Source organism: Electrophorus electricus, chromosome 12, assembly GCF_041902795.1.
Source record: "Electrophorus electricus isolate QZ-2024a chromosome 12, ASM4190279v1, whole genome shotgun sequence".
Lineage (NCBI taxonomy): Eukaryota > Metazoa > Chordata > Actinopteri > Gymnotiformes > Gymnotidae > Electrophorus > Electrophorus electricus.
The window spans coordinates 23222096-23243539 of NC_137508.1; the positions used below are offsets into that span (position 1 = coordinate 23222096).

General features: G+C 44.4%; 1 protein-coding gene across 12 annotated transcripts in view; it reads right to left on the reverse strand.

Moving 5' to 3' along the window:
- The window catches only part of macrod2 (mono-ADP ribosylhydrolase 2), a 486124-nt gene that overhangs the window by 29234 nt on the left and 435446 nt on the right, over positions 1 to 21444 (reverse strand). For 10 of the 12 annotated variants that reach the window (XR_014126642.1, XR_014126641.1, XR_014126639.1 and 7 more), the window contains 2 exons: positions 21320 to 21401; positions 10483 to 10527 (listed from right to left, as the gene is read on the reverse strand). Coding sequence is in view for 7 of the 12 variants with exons in the window: in XM_081724942.1 (XP_081581068.1) it covers positions 10483 to 10527; positions 21320 to 21401 (127 nt within the window). In the remaining 5 variants the exon portion in view is untranslated. The remainder of the gene's footprint in view (positions 1 to 10482; positions 10528 to 21319; positions 21402 to 21444) is intronic. The other 2 variants (XM_081724943.1, XM_081724941.1) reach the window with 1 other exon arrangement.

Below are 21444 nucleotides of genomic sequence, written 5' to 3' on the forward strand. Positions count from 1 at the left end.
AGAAAAATAAATAAATAAATCAAGTATTATGCTGGAAACACAATATGGTTATTCGGCGCGGGGGACATCTGGAAAGCTACAGACAGAGCGGGATGATGACAAACGTGTCCCCGGTCCCCCGTCCACGTCCCCGTCCACCGCATGGTCTCTGTGTCCATGGTAACCGGCTATGAAGGGCTTGGCTCAGCTCGGACGCAGAGCCTCTCTCTGTTTAGCAGTGAAGTCCTGGCGCTCAGCCGGAGGTGTCTCGTCTCGTCAGAGGCGAGAGGATAAGACAGCAGCGCAGACTGACGCACGTACAGCCTGTGATCTAGATTAGCAACGAGAGGGCTTCTCTTCCACTTGTGCTCCCCACGCCTGCTTCTTCTCTTTCAAATGATCTGTCTATCACTTTCTCTCTTCACCTACTTATTAATACTTGCTCTCTCTTTCTCTCTGTAGAGATGACATTTAGGACAAATTGAGAAAATGGGAGCCGTGACACCAATAAGCCTACCTACTTGGCAGTGGCTATTGTGTAATTGCATAATTGCCTTTTTTTACAAGCCTGAAAGAGGACCCGAATGCTTTTCCATGACACGCTCTCGGAACATTTAAAAATGGCAGACCTTATTAAAGGAAAGCCGCATGGTTTTTCCCCTCAGCCCTTTGCTTCAGGACCGGTTCTGTCAATCAAATTCTGAATGACACTCACTGGATGTTAAACTCGTCAATCAATCGCGGTCGTCCAATAACACGTTCCACCATGAAAGTTAATAGATACTTATTCAATTTGACGGTAGGGACTGTACAGCTGCAATATCACAGGAGTATGACCTGGTGACCTTTAATACATTTAAAGCCTGCGGGTGAACAGGAACCACTAAACAGGATTACTCTTCTCACACACACACACACACACACACACACACACACACGCACACACACTCACACTCACACTCACACGCAAGCACATAAGCACACAAGCACACAAGCCTCATAAGATCCACTCAGAATGATTTACTTTTAAGCCAAGATTTAGTTTGGCTTCTCCTAAACGCCTTTAAAGGTTCTTTATGAGAATCTGATTTTTTAAAATTTCCTTAGTAAAGGAAATCAAAAGGACCCCGGACATTCTCCTCTTCCAAAAATAAAGTGACTATTTGTGTTCTAAAGCAAATGTTTTTTGAACTCAGTCATTGACGCGAGGTCCTCTGACATTTCTAGAACAAAAAGCCCCTGGACAAGCTTACCTACAGTCCATGATCAACTGATTATTATGAATACTGTATTCATGGCTAAAAAGCCAAAAATGCAGATTTTTACCAGCAGATGGCAGCAGTGTAACAGAGTTCGCACACCGTCTTGCACACGCAGTGCAGTCACCGAAATGCACGCACACCCATTTACAAAGCACACCCATTTTACACCCCCTAGATCTGGTGGAGCTAATCGTGGAACAACGCGAGGACGGCTCTCCCACGCAGCACCAGAGCACTCCCACGGCCAGGCACACTCATCTGACCACAGCGTGGAGAAACGCCAGCACCGGGAAAGAGTCAGGAGATGGAAAAGAGGAAGAAAAGGGGGAATGAGAGTGTTGAGAGTGTTCAGCAGCTTTAGCACCGAAGCGTGCTCACTTTTACCATACAGTGGGTGTGGCTGTGGGTGTGTCGGCGAGAGCTCAAAGCGTCATGTGGAGAGGAACCTTCAGATCCTCTAGACCTCTCTGCCAACTTGGAAAATACAAACTCTGTTTCAAGCTGTGCAAAACTATGAGCTTGGCTACATTTAAGTTCCCCACCCTCAGCAGAGTCGTGCACACGCCTGCCCCCCCCTGCATACACGCATTAGTGCTGCTTCTGAGCCCCGCATTTTTCTCCCACAGTTAAAGCCCGCCCCCCCCCCCTCTCTCTCTCTCTCTCTCTCTCTCTCTCTCTCTCTCGCTCTCTCTCTCTCTCTCTCTCAGCACACGCCCCTCTTCTCTTTGGCTGCTGAGTACACAGTTAACAGACTGACCTTAAGCTCCGTGTCTTGATCTGCTTGTGTACCCAGACACCTCTTAATCCCTCAAATGCCAGATCGTACACAAATGGTACGGCAGCCGTCCCACCGGGCCATTCCGCCGGTCTCCTGTCCTCCGCTGCCACGCGTTTTAGAACTGCCAGCAATCTCTCCATTTCTCGCTCTCTTTCTCCTTCTCTCTCTCCTCCCCAATCCTTCCTGCGATTGCCAGATTGTCTTGGATTACATCATGAGGCATCTATTCCAGCTCGCGGTCTGATCTCGACTCTGGGACAGGCATCGCATTTGCTGCTAAACTGTAAACGCTGCGTGTTATCCATCAGTGCTTACACGCAGCACCTTCTAAAAGTATTATATCAAATACATCAGATCAAACAGCTCCTAGGATATTAAATCAAACAGCTTATTTAGAGTTTGGAATTCTGCAATTCATCCTTGATGGAATATATGTTGTAAGACTTGTCCAACTACCCATATATATTTCTGTATAATTAAATAAGGCATAATTCATGCGTTTGCTCCTTTGTTACTCATTTATTAGGCCACGTGGAGACATTTTCTTTACAACATGTTGTGGTACACAAATTTAAGTCTCTGCACCTGTTTCAGTATTTCCTGCATGGCCAAACATGGCCACGTGTGACAGGACGTCATCACGGCTGCCTCTAAAGTCTGTGTGACTGTATATTAATTTTTCAGAATCGTGCACGCTCACAGGCTTGTCTCGAGTGTCCAGGCTCGATTTGGGGTTAGTGACTGTCAAAGCAGAAGGCAGTAATGTAAATGTGTCAGTGAGCTACAGGCTTGATGGTGTAATTGTGTATGGGCGAGATAGTCCCTCAGTGCAGCAGATTTGTAGTGCCCTTGTCAATCTCTTCATCCTCACTTAAACGTGCTAGTGGAGACAACAAAATAGCAGTTTTGGACTTCACTGTGCCAGCTTGTACCATCACTCCATCTGTTCATTTACCCCGTGTAAACCTGCAGCGCACTGCTGGTAACCTAGATCCGCCCCTGTGCCTCGATGCGGACAGGAAGTTGGTCTGAAGCCAGTCGGAATTTTCTCGTATAATACAGACACGTGATTCTTCAGGCTGGAGAGCAGGTCTCCCTAGAGAGGGCAAACGTAATGTTTCTCTGTCATTAGCAGCATGGCTAAAAGCCTTTCGGGTTTGACCCCGGGTAAAGAGCAACCCCTCGGGGATACACGAAGCAGCCCATCGGCTGAGCCGCATGTCGGCTACATTTACATTTATAGCATTTAGCAGATGCTCTCCGTAGAGAAAAACATACAGGAGTGTTCTGTAGAGAGTGGCATACAGGAGTGCGCTGTAGAGAGTGGCATACAGGAGTGCTCTGCAGAGAGTCCTTATGTTAGTTATGTTGTCCTTATGCTAGTGTCCTTAGACTCAACTAGTCTGGTGTCCTTAGACTCAACTAGCACTGAGTCTAAGGACACCAGTCCATTTTTATATATATATATATATATATATATATATATATATATATATATATATATATATATATATATATATATATATATATATTATTATGCCCAGGTCACAATAAAGTCTGCCTGAATTTTCTCACCCAGATGATCAATAAGAGTGGGAGCAGGCTCCAGATTCAGGAGCAGAACTACCATCAGCTGGAATCAAATTGTGGAGTCAAAACATTTTTAGATTATTTGGCTAGCAGCCCAAACGATTTGGGTTGAAGTCCCAAATAAAGGAAGACTGGCCGGTTAGACTCCCACCAGGAATCTGGACTTGGTGATAGGAATGCATGAAAAAGAATGGAGGTATGTATCCTGAGCTTGAGGGAGCCCGGGGGAGGTTGCATTGTGGTGTCTGGGTAAAATGCTATGTGTGTTTGTTTTGAAGTTAAGAATTTGACATAATGTGGTACTTTTTTGTTGTTGATTAAGAAACCGGTGTATGGAATGTGAGGTTGACGGTCAGCTGTTCTAAGTAATATAACAGACTTAAGGGCGCCGAAGATCCGGTTACTGGTGGAACGTGGGAGTGAGTATCTCCTGAGATGTGACCATCACTGTCTGTATGAGTGTATGAGTACACATGCGCGTGTCCAAGGGTGTGTGAGAGGATGTGTGTGGGGGTTAAAATAACAGTGATGGAACCTCCGATCTGTGTCTATGATTATATATTTTCCTCAACACGGCCATCTCCTGTACGTGGATGACATCATGCTGTGCACCAAGATGGGAAGGGACAGTGACCCACTGTTCAACCTGACCGCAATCAGCAACCCTACCAATGGCTGGACAAGACAGGATCGAAGGATGGCACAGAGGCGCTAATCATGGCCGCACAAGATCTAGCACTAAACACTATGTCTCAAAGCAGGCTGTGTTATCACACCAGAGAAGATCCGAGATGCAGCCCGAGCAAAGGAGCCTAGGAGACAAAGCAGCAGGATGCAAGGCGCTGGCAGGGAAACGCACACCGAGAGACGCAACCGAGCGTCAGGGATCATACACAGGAACATAGGCAAGGAATGCGAGCTGGATACCCCCAGGGCCAAATGGGAGGAACCACGGAGAGCGGGGGAGAAGAACGAGGGTGAGATCTCATGCATCCTCCAGGTCCAGACAGATAAACAAGAAGTGACACGCCAACCAGACGTGGTGATAATGAAGAAGATGCAGAAAACAGCACTCGTAACAGATGTGGCAGTCCAAGTGATGGAAACATTCAAAGGACGGAATATGAGCAGTTGGAAAAGTAGCAGCAGCTGAAAGAAGAAACAGAGAAAGTGAAAGGTGAACAGCATATTTCTTTCTTTACTCGCAAGGCTGGTTAATATGTATATAAAGATACCAGGCCTGCCAGCATAGGGCAAAGGGATTCAGCAATGCAGCACTGCTTCACTTTCTCTGAATGCAATGCCACAATTAGATACTCCAGGTAAGCAGCTAATACTTTTAGAATAGAAAAACATCAAGGAATTTACACAGGAAGCTTATTTTCCAAAGAAAAACGCTAAACAAAATGAGAACTTTCCCTTTGACGCATACTTACAGTGGCAGTAGACAAGCTAGTGTCTATCACAGAACGGGCAGATCTGGAGAATGCAGCACTTTTTGATTTTCTTGCAATTTTGCACATTTGTTCACAGCTATATTACCACATATCTGGTGCCAGAATATCGTAGCCTAATTGAACACTACCTCCACAGTGCTAACGCCGAAAATTAACAATTAAGATACATGAATATATGGCTTATGCCCAATTTCTATGTTTACATTATGGTTATACAGCATATTAACATATGCTGTTTCCATTTACAAACTGAATCTTAATTATTATAATTTTTTTATTTCGGTCAGGTGGTCCTCAAGGCATACCAGACGGTGGATATTACTGGCTAAGATCTAGCATTTTTTGGATGTATTTAAAAAAAATCTTTGTTACTTTACCCCATAGCTCAGTCTGTTGGCTTAAGTGCATCCTTATTTGTGTTTATTTCTGGAAATATAGTGGGCCCCAAACAGGTGAGGTTTCTAGGTTGTTGTGATTTGATGTTTTGATTGATTTTTGATTTGATTTTATGTTTGTCCATTTGATTTGATTTGCGTTAGACCATTTCGTATTTTACCCCACTTCAAAAGAAACAGTTAGAGATAACAAAAAAAAAAATACACCCTGAAATAAAGGTCCCCATAATAAACAAATTTAACAATCAACGCTAGATGTAACATAGCAGTCATGGCACTATAACTCAAAACCATTGTACGTCATTCCAATTTTTCAAAGTAAATGATCAAAATACTCAGCATTTTTAAACATTTTAAAATGGTTATCTGCCCATTTTTCTTCTGTCACATAACCACTTCTTGAGACTTCCTGGTAACCGGTTCCACAAAGTTGCGGCTGAACAGATAAAAGCAGCCCTAGCCACGTTACTTTTAAAACAAGGAGGAACAAACCCTGTGGAGCATTTCCTGCTAAAACAACTCTGAACATCTTTCACCTGAAGAAAATCATTTTTAGATTCTGGGGAGCAGCCCCTTGTGTAATCTTATATACACTGCACAGCTCCATATTTCATAACAACATGAGTCCAGGTGAGTTCACATAGGAAGGTTTAAAATAAGCCTAACTCATTTGTTTTGAGAGGTTTGAAAAGCAACGAGCAACAGGATTATCAGCATAAGGACGAAGCAAAGCGCCTGCCAAAGTAACCATTGTTTTCCTATCCAAAAACTTTGCAATTCCGGTGAGAAAATGGATTCTTAACCCTTTCTGTCTGACCCTACGCTGCCATGTAACCAACCAACATACAGCCTAAATAAGTAACTGCATTCTTCAATTCCAGTACAATATCCCCAACAACTGCATTATAACCTGAACATTTTTAACATTTCATACTTGCACTAAACAGAATGGATTCTGTTTTCCAGAAATGAAGTAATGACCTGTTCTCAGACATCCACCTTCTAACTTGCAAAAGTTCTTCACTCAATGTACTCATGTCTTTACGGGAAAATAATAACCATCTGCATACAGAAGTTGTTCACATAAACACAGATTTTAAATAATTTGTATAGTAAAGGAAAAACAGTGACCCTAAAATACTTTTTTGGGGAACCCCATGACTTTTAGAGCTAAGCAAAGACAGAATCCTCCCTTCATCCGCCTTTGAGGACAGAAGGGAGTCCGTGCTATGATTTGAGGACAGAAGGGAGTCCGTGCTATGATTTGAGGACAGAAGGGAGTCCGTGCTATGATTTGAGGACAGAAGGGAGTCCGTGCTATGATTTGAGGACAGAAGGGAGTCCGTGCTATGATTTGAGGACAGAAGGGAGTCCGTGCTATGATTTGAGGACAGAAGGGAGTCTGTGCTATGATTCCTTGCTGCTCAGGCTGCTTCTCTACCTGAGCATACTTCTAGATTGTTCTTTTCCTTCAGTCCATGCCAGGATAACAACAATGGCCCAGGGCATTTGCGTATATCCCCCAATATCATACTGATATTAGAAGTTAGATTGTTTTGCTCGAATGTTTATGACTGCACTGGACAGATCGCTTGGCTTGGCCGGATATAAAGTCAGATACAAAAAACCTGTGAGGAGGTGAAAGGCTTATTTACTATGGAACTGTAAATGTTCTTTAAATGTTTTGAAAATGTTCCAGTGGCTGATTAACTTATTTTGTGACTTTCTAAAACCAACAAAACGTAAAAACAAGCCAAGCCAAGAATGCCTCAGCACTTCTGACATACCACATATGGCATGACTTGCATAAAACAATCATAAAACCATCAGACAAATGAAACTGGTAGAGCTTGTTATACACATACAGAAAATTATGAAATTTGACAAATTGGCAAATAGAGTTTGGGGGAATAGATTTGCAAATGCCTGGGAGATTTAAAATGAAAAATGACATCATATGGATATGCAACACTGTTGTATTGTATTGTTGTATTTTTGTGTGACTATCAAGAAATAATGGTAATATTACTAAATTACTTCTCTCTTAACTGGTAGTTAAGATTTGACTAACGTTGGTGGTCCATTTCTTGCACAAAATAAAGTTTGCTAGAACAATCTTTAAGTGGAATCTGTCTTCCAAAGCTCTTTTATGCTTGGATTCATCAAGATCAAGATAGCAGATAAATTAGGATTTACAGAGATTATTACACAAACACATATATTGTTTTAAGTCACTGCAATTCCTTTTGTGAATCACATTTAATTAAAGCCAATGTTTCACAGGAAATGTAAATATGCTGTAGCTCGGTCCTGGACCGGAGATTGGTCCTGGACCGGATATTGGTCCTGGACCGGAGATCGGTTCTGGACCGGAGATCGGTTCTGGACTGGAGATTAATTCTGGATTTGTGAGCTACAAATGCAAAGAAGGTCCCAGTGACTTCACAGTATCATCCATTTATGTTTCTGTGCAGGAATCCATTTTTTTGCTGGATATTGAAGTGGGATGTTGGTGGACAGGGAATTTCCCTGAAGATCACTAACATTTCTAACTTCCTTGCCCATAGAAGGCAGCACAGTGTTAACTGCCTACTTGCACACATGTCCAAATTTAATCTTCAGTCCATCTTAATGACGGAAGCAGTAATGGTTTCTGCAGCAGACCAGTGTAGAGATTATTTTTTTTTAAAATAGCTGCATCTGCAAGAGTACATGGAACTTTCCGTTGAAGAGCAGCGCGTTTTTCTCGCACTTGTTTTCTCTGAGCCGCGACAAGAGGGAGACCGGGTCGGGGCTGGTCAGAACCGGCGTTGGGCCCGGCAGCTGCACGCATATAGTCCGAGCACCTCAAAAGAAAAGGGGAGACGGTGTCACATACTCGGCTTCTCTTCAGCACCTACGCTGCTTCCTCGGGTCTCACTCTCAGGTTTGTTTGAGCATGGACACGGACGGATCCGCAGCGTGGCAGACTGCAGACAGACCCTTCTGGGAAACGCACACCGGTACCGGTATCAGCACCCTTACAAAGAAACTCCCCTGGGGCTTCGGGGGAGTCCTCCCAGGCTGGGAGGAAAGTTGACTAGAAAAAATAACTAAATAAAGAATGCAAGAAAGAAACAGGAATGGCGTTTGAGAAAAGAGTGCCGGGGCTTTAGGAATGAGGGAGGGAGCTGGAAAAGGGCAACGGGAAAGAAAAAGAAATAAAAGATACAATGACAGAAAGAGAAGCGGGAAGATAAAAAGGATGAAGATGAGTGAGACCGGGAGAGAGTGAAGAAGAAGATAGAAGAAGGACGATAAGAGAGAGAGAGTGTGTGAGTGTGTGTGTGTGTGTGTGTGTGTGTGAGTGAGTGTGAGTGTGTGTGTGTGAGTGAGTGAGTGTGAGTGTGTGTGTGTGAGTGTGTGTGTGTGAGTGTGTGTGAGTGAGTGTGTGAGTGAGTGTGAGTGTGTGTGTGGGGGCGTGTGAGTGTGTGTGTGTGTGTGGGCGTGTGAATGTGTGTGTGGGCGTGTGTGTGTGTGTGTGCGTGGGCGTATGTGCATGTGTGTGTGCGCGAGTGTGTGTGTGTGCGTGCGTGTGTGTGTGCGCGTGTGTGTGTGCGTGCGTGCGCGTGCGTGTGTGTGTGTGTGTGTGCTTGCGTGTGTGTGGGGTGGGAGGTGTTGGATCTAGGGCTTATGCACAGCTACAAAAGAGTCCCAGCTCCATTTGAGGATGGCAACCATTTGAGCTCTTGAACTGAAGCCAGAGGAGGAGAGACGAACCCCTGGCTAACTGCAGCTCCACTAAAGGCCAGGCCTTGGCTTATATTCAGACATTTGCCAAATGAAACAGAGGATACGCTTTGTGAAAGTGCGCGAGCGCACACGTGTCTGTGTGCGTTTCTGCCTTTGTGTGCGTGCACATGTGTCTGTATGTGTGGATTTGTGTGTGTGTGTGTGTGGTGTCTGCAGTTTGGAGATGCTGTATAGAGGCCACTGTAGTGAAGATACTAAATATTATGTGAGGTGTCACTGCGTGTATAAGTGGGGCAAGGCATCGTCGTGCCATAGACGTCCCCTGGACATCACTACCAGACCAGAGGATTTACAGACCTTACAAAGTTATTACTTGCACCCGGGATCCTATTTCAGGAAAAGAGGTAGCGCACACACACACACACACACACACACACACACACACATACACAAGAGTCAGTGGAAAAGGTAGATAGGTCAAGACCTGGTCATCTGATCGCACCAGGATCATTTTATCCAAACGTGACACGTGCCCTGCGGTACAGCAGCATACCAATCGCGAGACGTTAACACATGTTGGCATGTCTTAATATAGCAGCGAGCACGTGAGCCCCTTTGCCTCCCTCTGCCTTTTCAGTCGTCTGTGTTTAGCGGAAATTCGCGTTCTCACTCGCAGTACTGCTCTTCTGGAAACAGGCGAGCTGGGAAAGCCAAAGGGAATAACTGGGACAGGTTGTGGGATGATTGCAAATGCTTTTTTTTCCAGACTGGAAAGTGCTCGTGGTGTTCCACAAATGTGCCATGAGGTCGCCTCAGAGCGATTCTGGCATTTCCAAACCGCTTTCGTTCCATGTGGCGCCTCTGAACGTTGGGCACATACCGATTGGTTGTGGGTATAATGTTAATGTATTCTCATCAACGTGTTGCCACCATGATGTGAGGCCTAGGAGAAGCAGGCGCTAGGATGCGACTCCCATCCAGACTGCATGGGGATCGCTGACGGAAACATTCACACCGGTAAACCTGGCTTATGGTGCACATGCTTCGCCGTTTCTTTATGATTCCTGCGTAAGACGGATTTAAGGACGGATTTAGGACCCGGTGACGGGAATTAGCTTAGCCTGAACGCTAAGCAGAGACCCACACCTCCACGCCATTCCCACACGGGTCCCCCACCTGGGTCGGGACAAACTGCGTTTGCCTTTTGAAGTCACTGCCTGGGTAGAGTCACGTGAGTGCATCGGCTGGGTAGAGTCACGTGAGTGCATTGGGAAGCAGAGTTCACTCACCGTCCTCCGGTTGGCTCTCAGTCTGCTTCTCACATTCTTGTTTATCTGTGTAAGCCAAATACAGAGAAAGAAAGAGGCAGACATAGACAGACAGACAGACAGAAAAAGAGAGAGAAATGTAATAATTTGCTATTAGGGTTGTATAGGAGCATTAAGAGTTAGAAGCTAGGGGTTTGAACTTCACATTGAGTACCAGACAAAAGAGTACGACTGAGTCCACTGTTTCGAGTGACTTGATAAGAAAGGTGTGTCTCTGCTTGTGGGTTTGTTTAGGGCTGTCTCCCTGCACGCAGAAGTTATTATAGAGAGGATGTCCCTCTCTCATGCATACTGGATGACACGCTACTGCGCGCATCTGTGCAGGTGGCGGCCAGACACCAGTGTGCTCAGTCTTTATATCTGCGCATGACTGGTTACAGTTGTCTTTGAGGGGAGAGGAAGAAGGACCTTGTGGTCCAACCCCCCACCGCCCACCCAATACCAGATAATCCATTTCAGGAGTGCAAAACTACAGTCTGAAAAACTCTGGGATCAGAAATAGGAACTTGCTTCACAGTTCTGCTACATCGCTGCCAGAATGACTGTGGTCGGTGAGTGGCGCTACAATGATACAGGGGGTCACCAGGATTTGATTCTCGGTCTTTTTTCTTGTAATCAGTGTTTCTTCTCCTGTTTTCTCCTTTTCTAAATGAAGCCAGAATGCATGTGTGGTCAAAGTCCTGTTGGCTATTAAGAAGACCGACAACTGCATCTTATTAAAAGATTCCAAAAAGAACACATCAGGTTATATTAATGTAGGAATTAATCCAAATTTTTATGACCAAGAAAAGAATGGTTTTCTCTGCTGGTTTTGATATGCGCATAGGGACCGGGTCTGCGTTTGTGGTGCTGGAGGTAGGTGTGTGTGTGTGTGTGTGTGTGTGTGTGTGTGTGTGTGTGTGTGTGTGTGTGTGTGTGTGTGTGAGAGAGAGATGTGTTTTCTCTCTAGGTTTTGATATGGGTGTAGGGTCTGTGTTTGCGGTGCTGGAGGTAGAGGTTAGGCGTACTGGGAGATGCATGGCAGATAGTGGTGTAGGAGGAAAATGAGTGTGAGCATGAGTGTGTGTGTGTGTGTGTGTGTGTGTATGTGTGTGTGTGTGGTGGGGGATGTTTGTGTGGGAATGTGTGTGTACATCCCAACTGTGTGAGTCTAAATCCAGGTGTCCTAATTTTATATTGGGGAGGGGCAGAGGAGTAATGTTTGTGGTGGGCCAAGATCTCCAACATAGTATACAATTATAAAAAACCTTGTCCTATTTATTTAGACTAATTTTTTTTAGATTTGTTTTTAGAATTAATCATATACACGTAGAATTACACTTTCAAAAAGATACATGTTGTATGTCCACAGGATATGTGACAATTAACTCATTAGTATTTCCTGTAATTCTGATGGGTCAAATTAAATGCTCTCAGAGGTCCCACTTTGGACCGAAGACATGTACACACACACACACACACACACAGACACACACACACACAGACACACACACACACACACACACACACCACTAAGTACCTAAATAAGCTCCAGCTAGTGCAAAATGTAGCAGCCAGAGTTCTTTCTAGAACTAGAAAGTTTGATCACATCACTCCTATCTTGACTACATTACACTGGTTCCCAGTAAAATTTCATATTGCTTATAAAATACTTCTAATGACCTACAAAGCACTCAATGGTCTGGAACCACAGGACTTTAGCGAACCCCTGGTGCATTATGACCCACTACATCTGCTAAGATCAAAAAGTGCAGGCTCTTTTTTAGTAACAAGAATAAGAAAATCTACCGCAGGGGGCAGAGCCTTTTCCTATAAAGCTCCCACACTATGGAATAACCTGCCTGTAAATGTTCAAGACTCAGACACAGTCTAAGTATGTAAGGCTCGGCTGAAAACCTATCTGTACAGTCAGGCATTTTATTAACTACTTCCCATCTTAGGTAAAGGTGTAGATCTGGGGGTCTATAGGGCGCTGAGAGTTATAGTAAACTGGGATGTTATGATGCTGTCACTATGATGCAATTTCCTGGCTGAGAGCGGCGGAGCGCTGATGTCCCAGGGTGCCATCATATCTGTGTTTCCTTCTGGCTCTTTCCTTTTAGCTGTGCTGCCATAGCGAGATCTGCCAGAGTTCATCTTTGCACATTATTAGTTCCCTAATCTATACACCTTTGTACCTGGATATGCCTAATAATCTATTCTCTCTTTCACATTTACCCACAAATGTGTGCACATCCCCACACACGCACATACAGACATCCACACAGAGTACACACATTCATACACACATTAGTAGACCCACAGGCACACTCGTGCGCATTGCTGGACACTAACTGTACATCACACAAGCGCGTGTTACGCATGCTAGCACACACCCCCTTCCACCTCCACACATCCCCAAATGCACGTCCACACACACAGAGTGCAGAAACTCATATACACACTCATGTGCTGTGTGCTGGGCTGAGTGCTCCCTGTAGTAGAGGAAACATACCCTTCTCCTTTTGCCACACACTGAAGAAAAGCTACAGTGGTTTGATTTTTACTCATCTATCTATCTATCTATCTATCTATCTATCTATCTATCTGTCTGTCTGTCTGTCTGTCTGTCTGTCTGTCTGTCTGTCTGTCTGTCTGTCTGTCTGTCTGTCTGTCTGTCTGTCTGTCTGTCTGTCTGTCTGTCTATCTATCTATCTATCTATCTATCTATCTATCTATCTGTCTGTCTGTCTGTCTGTCTGTCTGTCTGTCTATCTATCTATCTATCTATCTATCTATCTATCTATCTATCTATCTATCTATCTATCTATCTGTCTATCTATCTATCTATCTATCTATCTATCTATCTATCTATCTATCTGTCTATCTATCTATCTATCTATCTATCTATCTATCTATCTATCTATCTATCTATCTGTCTATCTATCTATCTATCTATCTATCTATCTATCTATCTATCTGTCTGTCTATCTATCTATCTATCTATCTATCTATCTATCTATCTATCTATCTATCTATCTATCTATCTATCTGTCTATCTATCTATCTATCTATCTATCTATCTATCTATCTATCTGTCTATCTATCTGTCTATCTATCTATCTATCTATCTATCTATCTATCTATCTATCTATCTATCTATCTATCTATTTATCTATCTATCTATCTATCTATCTATCTATCTATCTATCTATCTATCTATCTATCTGTCTATCTATCTATCTATCTATCTATCTATCTATCTATCTATCTATCTATCTATCTATCTATCTATCTATCTATCATCTATCTATCTATCTATCTATTTATTTCTGAAAAAAAAACATGAGATGGTTCTGAAATGCAGGTGACACACATACACAACATACACATTCGTAGAAACGTTCAACATATACACTGCATACCAGCAACATACATACGACATGCACATAACACACATATACACACTTATACACATATATACACAATATATACACAACATACACATTTTCAGGCATGTATGTGCTTCTTATGGTTCCAGCACACGGTGTATGTGTTTATGGAATTATCAACAGTCTTATCCGTTAAATAAACACTGTGCTGGCAATAACGCAGACACATAAAGGAAGAATTTGAGAAGCATTAATCTCACTAAACAACACCCCCAACGCTCTCCTTCACGGGACGTGTCACATGCAGGTCTTCAGGGGCTGGCCTGCTCCAGAGCTCTTCCAATTTGCCCATGTCTAAGGCCATTTTAATCAGTTACATAGCCTTCCAAAACAATCAAATCCTGTAATTAATCAATTAGACCACTAGGGTGCGACGAAAAACAGCAAGCGCCTTGCCCCCTCCTCGGAATGGATCACGAGGCCGGGCTTGATGCAGAAGACACCGTGGATGTGCAACTTACAAACCATAGCACGGCATCCTTGTCAGTGGTGCTGTGAGCTGGTGTGGTTAAGCAAGCTTATCTCTGAACACATATGACCGGATAAAGCCAGAGATGCTTTTCACGTCCAAATTTTTCTGATGAAGGCAAAGTTTAAAAAAGGCAGAACCAAGATCCCATTGCCCAGTCATATGAAACAGTTGTGTGCTGAGTCTCTGTTCGCTGTGCGTGTGTAATGGCTATGCTCTGAGATGCTATTGGCCGCTCATGTGTAATGGCTGTGCTCTGAGCTGGTATTGGCCGCTCGTGTGTCAAGGCTGTGCTCCTAGATTCTATTGGGCGCTCGTGTGTAATGGCTGTGCTCCGTGATGCTATGGGCCACTCGTGTGTAAAGGCTGTGCTCTGAGATGCTATTGGCTCGTGTGTAAAGGCTGTGCTCTGAGATGCTATTGGCCGCTTACATGTAACAGCTTTGTGCTGAAATATATACATATAAAGGGCCTGCACAGCTGCGTCTGTGGAATATCGCCCACCCTGCGACTGTGGAATATCACCCTCCCTGGGTCTGTGGAATATCATGTAACTGACTGAAGATTTAGTTAACGGGTAGAATGGCAACAAGACCAGGGCAGTGCCTATTTTCGACCTGTTCAGCCCCGTTATCTGGCGGTGAGCATGATCACTACACCACTAACAGCAACCTTTACAAATTACAGGGTTTCTCTCAGGCGCAAACACTGGTAAAGGCAAGGTAGCATTAAACGGGGGGCGGGGTGGGGGGGGGGGTGTTTACCTTCTATGTACTGGGAACACCCTGGTAAAACAGAACTGACTCATTCAAATCAGTGAAGTATGTGTTTGTTTGTGTGTGTGAGACAGAGAGAGAGAGAGAGAGCGAGACAGAGAGAGAGAAAGCAAAATTTGAACTCAATGTCTCTTAAATGAATATAAATAAAGTACAACATCATCAAGAGAAACAGACAAACAGAAAGACAGTGAGAAAGAGATGAGCAGGGGAGAGGGAGAGAGAAAGGCAGGCAGAGAAAGAGAAGAGCAGAGAGGTGGGAAGAGAGGAAGAACGTGAGAGAAAAGGGGGGGGGCGTGGCAGGCGAGGGTGGTTGTGTGGTGCGTAATCGCTTTTCTAATGTGAGTAACTGGAGCGACGAGGGAGATGAACGCTCCCAACGGCCGGTTCTAAGGGCACGTGGACAACGCTCTTATTCTCGGCTTGTGCTGGGAATGGGAGGCACGCCTCTCTCTGCCGTTCCGCTTTTCCTTGGCCTGGGCGACCTCACTCTGTTCCACTTTCCTGACAAACGGAGATACGGATCACCTTATTATACCCCATCCTGAATTTCACCCGCAGCGTGTGGCGGATGGAATGATGGAACATCCTAACCGGGCCGAATGCGATCTGGAACGAATAGCTCCGAGCACGGGCTGAGAGTAAACAGCAAGCGCGCCGGAGCCGGGAGCTTCCGGAATGGAACGTCCCTGGATGTTCCTCAAAGAGACTCAGCCCTCTCGGTGAGAGCTCCATCGGTGTCCGTGAAAAAGGACCAACGCGGAGGGGTTTCACGTCGCCGGGGCGTGCAGCAGTCAAAGGCCGCACGGTGAAACCACCCTGACAACAGGGGTTTGAATATTTCAGAATCAGAGTTTGTTTTGCCGTTAATGTAACAGCACGTGCGGTGCATTAAACCCGCCGCACGCGGGTGGAGCGTTTCACAAACATCAGGAGCGTTTCGTGAAAGGCTGACCCTGGTCTGGCGGGGTCAACCTGAAGGAAGGCGCCCAGACAAAAGGCGTTTTAATGTATGCAAATTGCATGTGCATGCTAGCAGTCTTTCTCTGTCTCTTTTTCATACACACACACACACACACACACACACACACACACACACACACAGAGCCTAGTGTAATTAAATCTCACTATTCCTCTATAATCTCACTATAATCTTCAACTCTCTTTAAAGATGATTTATCAATGATTAAAAATGGCAATAATATAGGGCTTTACCAAATGCATTTTTATGTGACTATTAAAAGAAGTTTGTATGTGAGATATCATTATTATTTAAAAAGGAGAAAGACGGAAAGAAGAACGAAATGCAGACCCAAAGCCACAGAGAGCGTTCCACACCCGGAACGCCAAAACCAGCACTCGGAAAACCCGCAGGCAAACTTTACAGCTCATTCGCAACGAACTGATCCTGGCTCCCTGGTTCCCACGGCGACAACGATGAGACGGCACGACGGAGCTTTCAGGTCCTTGTTATTTTCGCAGGTTTTGATGACAGGCTGTCGGCAACGCCAGCTCGGCTAAATCAGTCCTATTATGTCTCGCTCCCCAAAATCTCGCCTCCGGAGTGCTATTTTTTACAGATTAGCATGGCAAAGCTAATTACGCAACCCCATCGTTCTCCCCGCTCCAGCCACGCCTATGCGCTGATGTCATAACGAAGCGACACAGGTAGGCGTGCGCGCGCCCACCACCGTCTGTCGAACTGGGCCATCAGCTGTGACAGAGCACCTCTCTTGATTCTCAACGCCATTGAAACATAACGGGAAAGAGAAGCACCCGTGACCGCAGTTACCAGCTCGTGCGCGGCCGTGGCCTGCAGGAAAAACGTTAACATAATAGGGTGAGGCATGCGATAGAACAGGGTTTATTAGAGCAAAAAGTGGTGGTTCCTGGAGAGCAAAATAACAGTGGATTAAGGAGAAGAATTTTGACGGAGCACGAACCCAGGTGGGTAAGCGCAGTTTTAGCACATCTTCACAGCGCAGATGAAAAACATTGCAGACCCAGGGGTCGTAATTAACACCACTGACCCTACTCCTGTCAACGTTGCTGACTGTTAACGAGCTCTCCCAGTTTATATCACACACACCTTACAGATCCTCACCTGCTTTTTTTAAGAACAATACTTCTTGGCTTTACTCAGGGTGGAGATGAGGCATGCATTCCTTCCTGTGTTAACGAGCTTTAAAACGTGCCTAGTAGTTTGTACAGTGGGCACAGTAAAAAGGGGTGCTTAGAGACTCCTGTTATGTTTAAAAAACACCAGGACACCACTCAGTCGCTCGCCGTATTTGGAGTAAGACCTGATTTAAGTCCCTCTTCTTGAAGGGGAAGTAAAGCGTGACAAGCCCAGATCCGGTTCAGCTCCGAAGAATGTAGAAGAACTAGGGATTCCTGTTTGCGCTCGCGCGAGTTAACGGCTGTGTCGTGCGCTCAGGCGATGCTCATTCCAGCCGCAGTGGCAGCGAGGAGGCTGATAAGGACGGCAGTAGGGAGAGAATCTCATCCCGCAGCGCCCCGGCGTCGACACGGACGCACCATGCGGGTGGTACCCTGACACGATCAGCGGCTCTCCTGTGGCTGCCATCTTTCAGCAGGGCCTGGGGGGAAAGACTGTGTGTGTGTGTGTGTGTGTGTGTCTGTGTGTGCGTGTGTGTATCAGCATGTTTTGCGTGTGTGTGAGCGCATGTGTACGTGCCCACACCTGTGTGTTTGCATACGGGTGCGCACGTACCTCTGCGCGATTGTACACACCAGGGACATTAGAGTGGATGTTATTATCCTCTCGGCAGGGTATGCGAGGTGCTGTTGGGCTCAGGCTCTCCGCAGGGCCTGCAGATTCCGACTGGGACAGGCATGCAGGGAAAGGGCTAAAGACGGCGAAGCGGCCGGCGCTGGAATAATGTACCCGTTTACCGCCGAGGGAGGCAGGGCTGCAGAGAAGGGCTTCCCTGTGTGAGCAGCGCCCTGGAAAGGCGGGCACGGCGAAACGCGAGAGGGTTGGGCCGCAGAGGAGAAAATGGAGAGAGAGAGGGGGAGGGAAGGAAGCAGAAAGAGAGAAAGAGTGGAAGTGGAAGGAGGAGGGAGAGAGGGAGAAAGTGAGAGTGAAGAGAGACCAAAAATAAAAAAATAAAATAACCCGCTGAAGCCAGTGAGCCTTTGTCATATACCACACCCCCAACCGGAGACTAACCCCTGCTCAGACAGCCCAACAAGAACCAGACGTACAGAAGTGTGAGTCACGTAAAGCCACTGACAAAACCTGTATCGCCTGCATCTGGGCTGCCACTCGAGACCTCCACCACGCTTTGCATCACTCTTGGTGATGACAGAATCAAAGGGCCATTGAATCATGCTCTGTATCTGGAACTTCAGGTTATAGCCAATCCACTTCAGAGAGAGGCACCTTGAAATATTATCAGCCGCAGGGCTCCCAGCAGGCCGGCTGGCCGGCACTCACACGTTAACCTCATGTGTGTAGGTGTTTCCACAGACCTTCAAATTTCAGAGACGAATGCAATTTGCTCTCCTGGTCTTTAAGGTCTTGGCAGAAATCAATTTTAAACATAAAATTCTTCCCGAACTTGGCCGCAGTGGCACAAAATATTTTTACTGCAAGCCTGATAACTTGCAAATGGTGAAAGCTGTAATGTATGAATGTTTCTAATAAATCCACATAATGGTGTATTAAGGCATACCCATGCTCACTGTATAGAACAAACGCAATCCAACGCTCGCACTCTGGCATCCTGTGTTCTGGCATAGCTGCCTCTTTTAGAACCACAGCTCCATCAAACATAATGTACCCACAATCACATAACCCTAGTTACACATTTGTATAAGTGATTAGCAATCGCAGCCCTGGAAAATATGAATTTCTTCAAATCATGTGATATTTTTTTGTGTTTCTATAGTCACTGGTGCATGTCGTGAGTGGTGTGCCACAGGGTTCAATCACTGGTGCATTATTTCCTATTAACAAGATAACCATTTTGTAAATCACTTCTATGCCTCTGACATCCAAATTTACTCCACTGTTAATCTATGTGACAGCCTAAGGGCTATCTGCTGTGAATGTAGCAAGTTAATTTCCCTACATCGAGATTTTTTGACTGCTGGACGGCTCATAACTTTTGACAGTTAAAAAAGGGATAAGAAAGCAGGTTGGGTCATAAATTCCAAGTACATTCCAAAGCACGCACCACATTAACCGTCAGCGTATATCGGAAAGGCCTGCAGATTTTGAGGAGCTTACACACAGAACACGGTCACCAGGATCCAGAGCAGGGAACAGGGCTACTCAACCCCACCGGGTTCAAAGGGCACACAGCTGACCACTGCCAGTGTTACTGTGTGTGAATTTGTAGATGAATGGATGGGTGGATGGATGGATGGAAAGATGAATAGCTAGCTAGATAGATATACTAGATAGAATAAGGTGAAATTTCTGGATATATATATATATATATATATATATATATATATATATATATATATATATATATATATATATAAAATCTCCATCTATTATAGGCCTACAGACTCTCATTTCTATTTGCATAATAATTCTTCACATCCCAAGGCCTGTAAAATCTCCATTCCTTACTCACAGCTACTTAAACGCATTTGCAATGAAAATGAAGACTTCCACCAGAAAAGTATGGAAATTTGTGAATATCTTCAAAACTGTGGGTTTCCTGAGGAATTTACAGAAGATGACTGCTTGTGTTTTACCCCTTCAGAGAGTGGACGCGCCATAAACAATTTAACCTATAAACAATCTGCCGTTAAAAGACTACAAGAATTCCCTTGGCGCTGTCTTATCATCCTACCAATAAAACAGTGGCTGATATTATACTTCAACTCTTCAGAATCCACCAGGATGATTCAGAGACCACATCCTTTACACTGGAGAAACCAACATAAGGTCGCTGGTTGGTGTTTTGAACACCTTCAGACATTTTAGTAATGGACCCTGCATTAATGACATATCTGTTAGCATTGCCAGTTGTTGCTATGGCAGCGATGAAATTAGGAAACTCAAAGAACAAGAGCTGATCTATAATGTTGGAACTTTAGAACCCCTTAAAATGTTATAATTTAAACATCTACAGTTTCATATATAAACTGGCTCCTCCTACTGCTAATTCAGAAGCACTTTGCTTGCACAGCTGATGAAGGACCTCTGTCTGAAACGTTCTGTTTCTCTGGAAAGTCAATATATATATTGTAGAAAAGTGCACAGAGTTTCCAGAGAAACAGAATGTTTCGGAGAGAGGTTCTTCATCAATTGTGCAAGCAAAGTGCTTCTCTTGAATATCTTCTTCTTCTTGAATATTACTTCGGTTACTCACCTAGAACCTTCTTCAGATATATATATATATATATATATATATATATATATATACTTTTATACGATACTTTTTCCTTGTGATATTTCTCATTATTACACATAATTTATGGACATCTATGGTTAGATTTCTTTGCATGTGTGGATTGGCTGGGTTGTTACTGACATCTGGTGAGAATTTCATGTCAATAGCACCTTTAGAAATATATTTACTTATTTACTTAGAAAATTGGTGACGTGTTCAATACTTATTTCATCCGCTGTGTGTGTGTGTGTGTGTGTGTGTGCGTTTGCAATTTTTATGTATATAGGTTTCTTATACACTAATTTAAGTCCATAATAAACATTGCATAAATGCGTCCTGATTTGCTTACAGTTGTTCCTGTGCCAGCAGGCAATCCAGAGGAACAGGGGAAGCTCTCATATTTGTGTTTGAAAACATGCTGAATCATGCTTAATAATCTTAGTTTTTTCAGAGAGCTGCCTTTCCACATATCTTGTCTGCTGGATGTTCACTTTTCTGTGGCCTGTAGCTTCTTTCCTTTCATTTTGAATACTTGAAAAGGGCCCACTATGCCCTGAGGCAGAGCAATGCTAAGGGTCTTCTGGACATAGCTGCCGAATGGATGAACTCACAGTGACACCTGTGCATTTACAGTTTGTATGCAGCTAAGAGAATCAGTTTTTCATGTGAAGACTTTGACTAACAAAATGATGCAAAATGACAAACAAAGCAATAGCGATGTCAGTATGAAATTCAAAACCACATTACCTGGAGAGAAGAAATCTGACATCTTCCTTTTGTAAATTTCGTAATCCGTCTCCAGGAACACACAAAATATGACACGGTCGACCTGTAGGGAAAAAGATCAAAATGATTTTTTTCCCCTTTTTTTC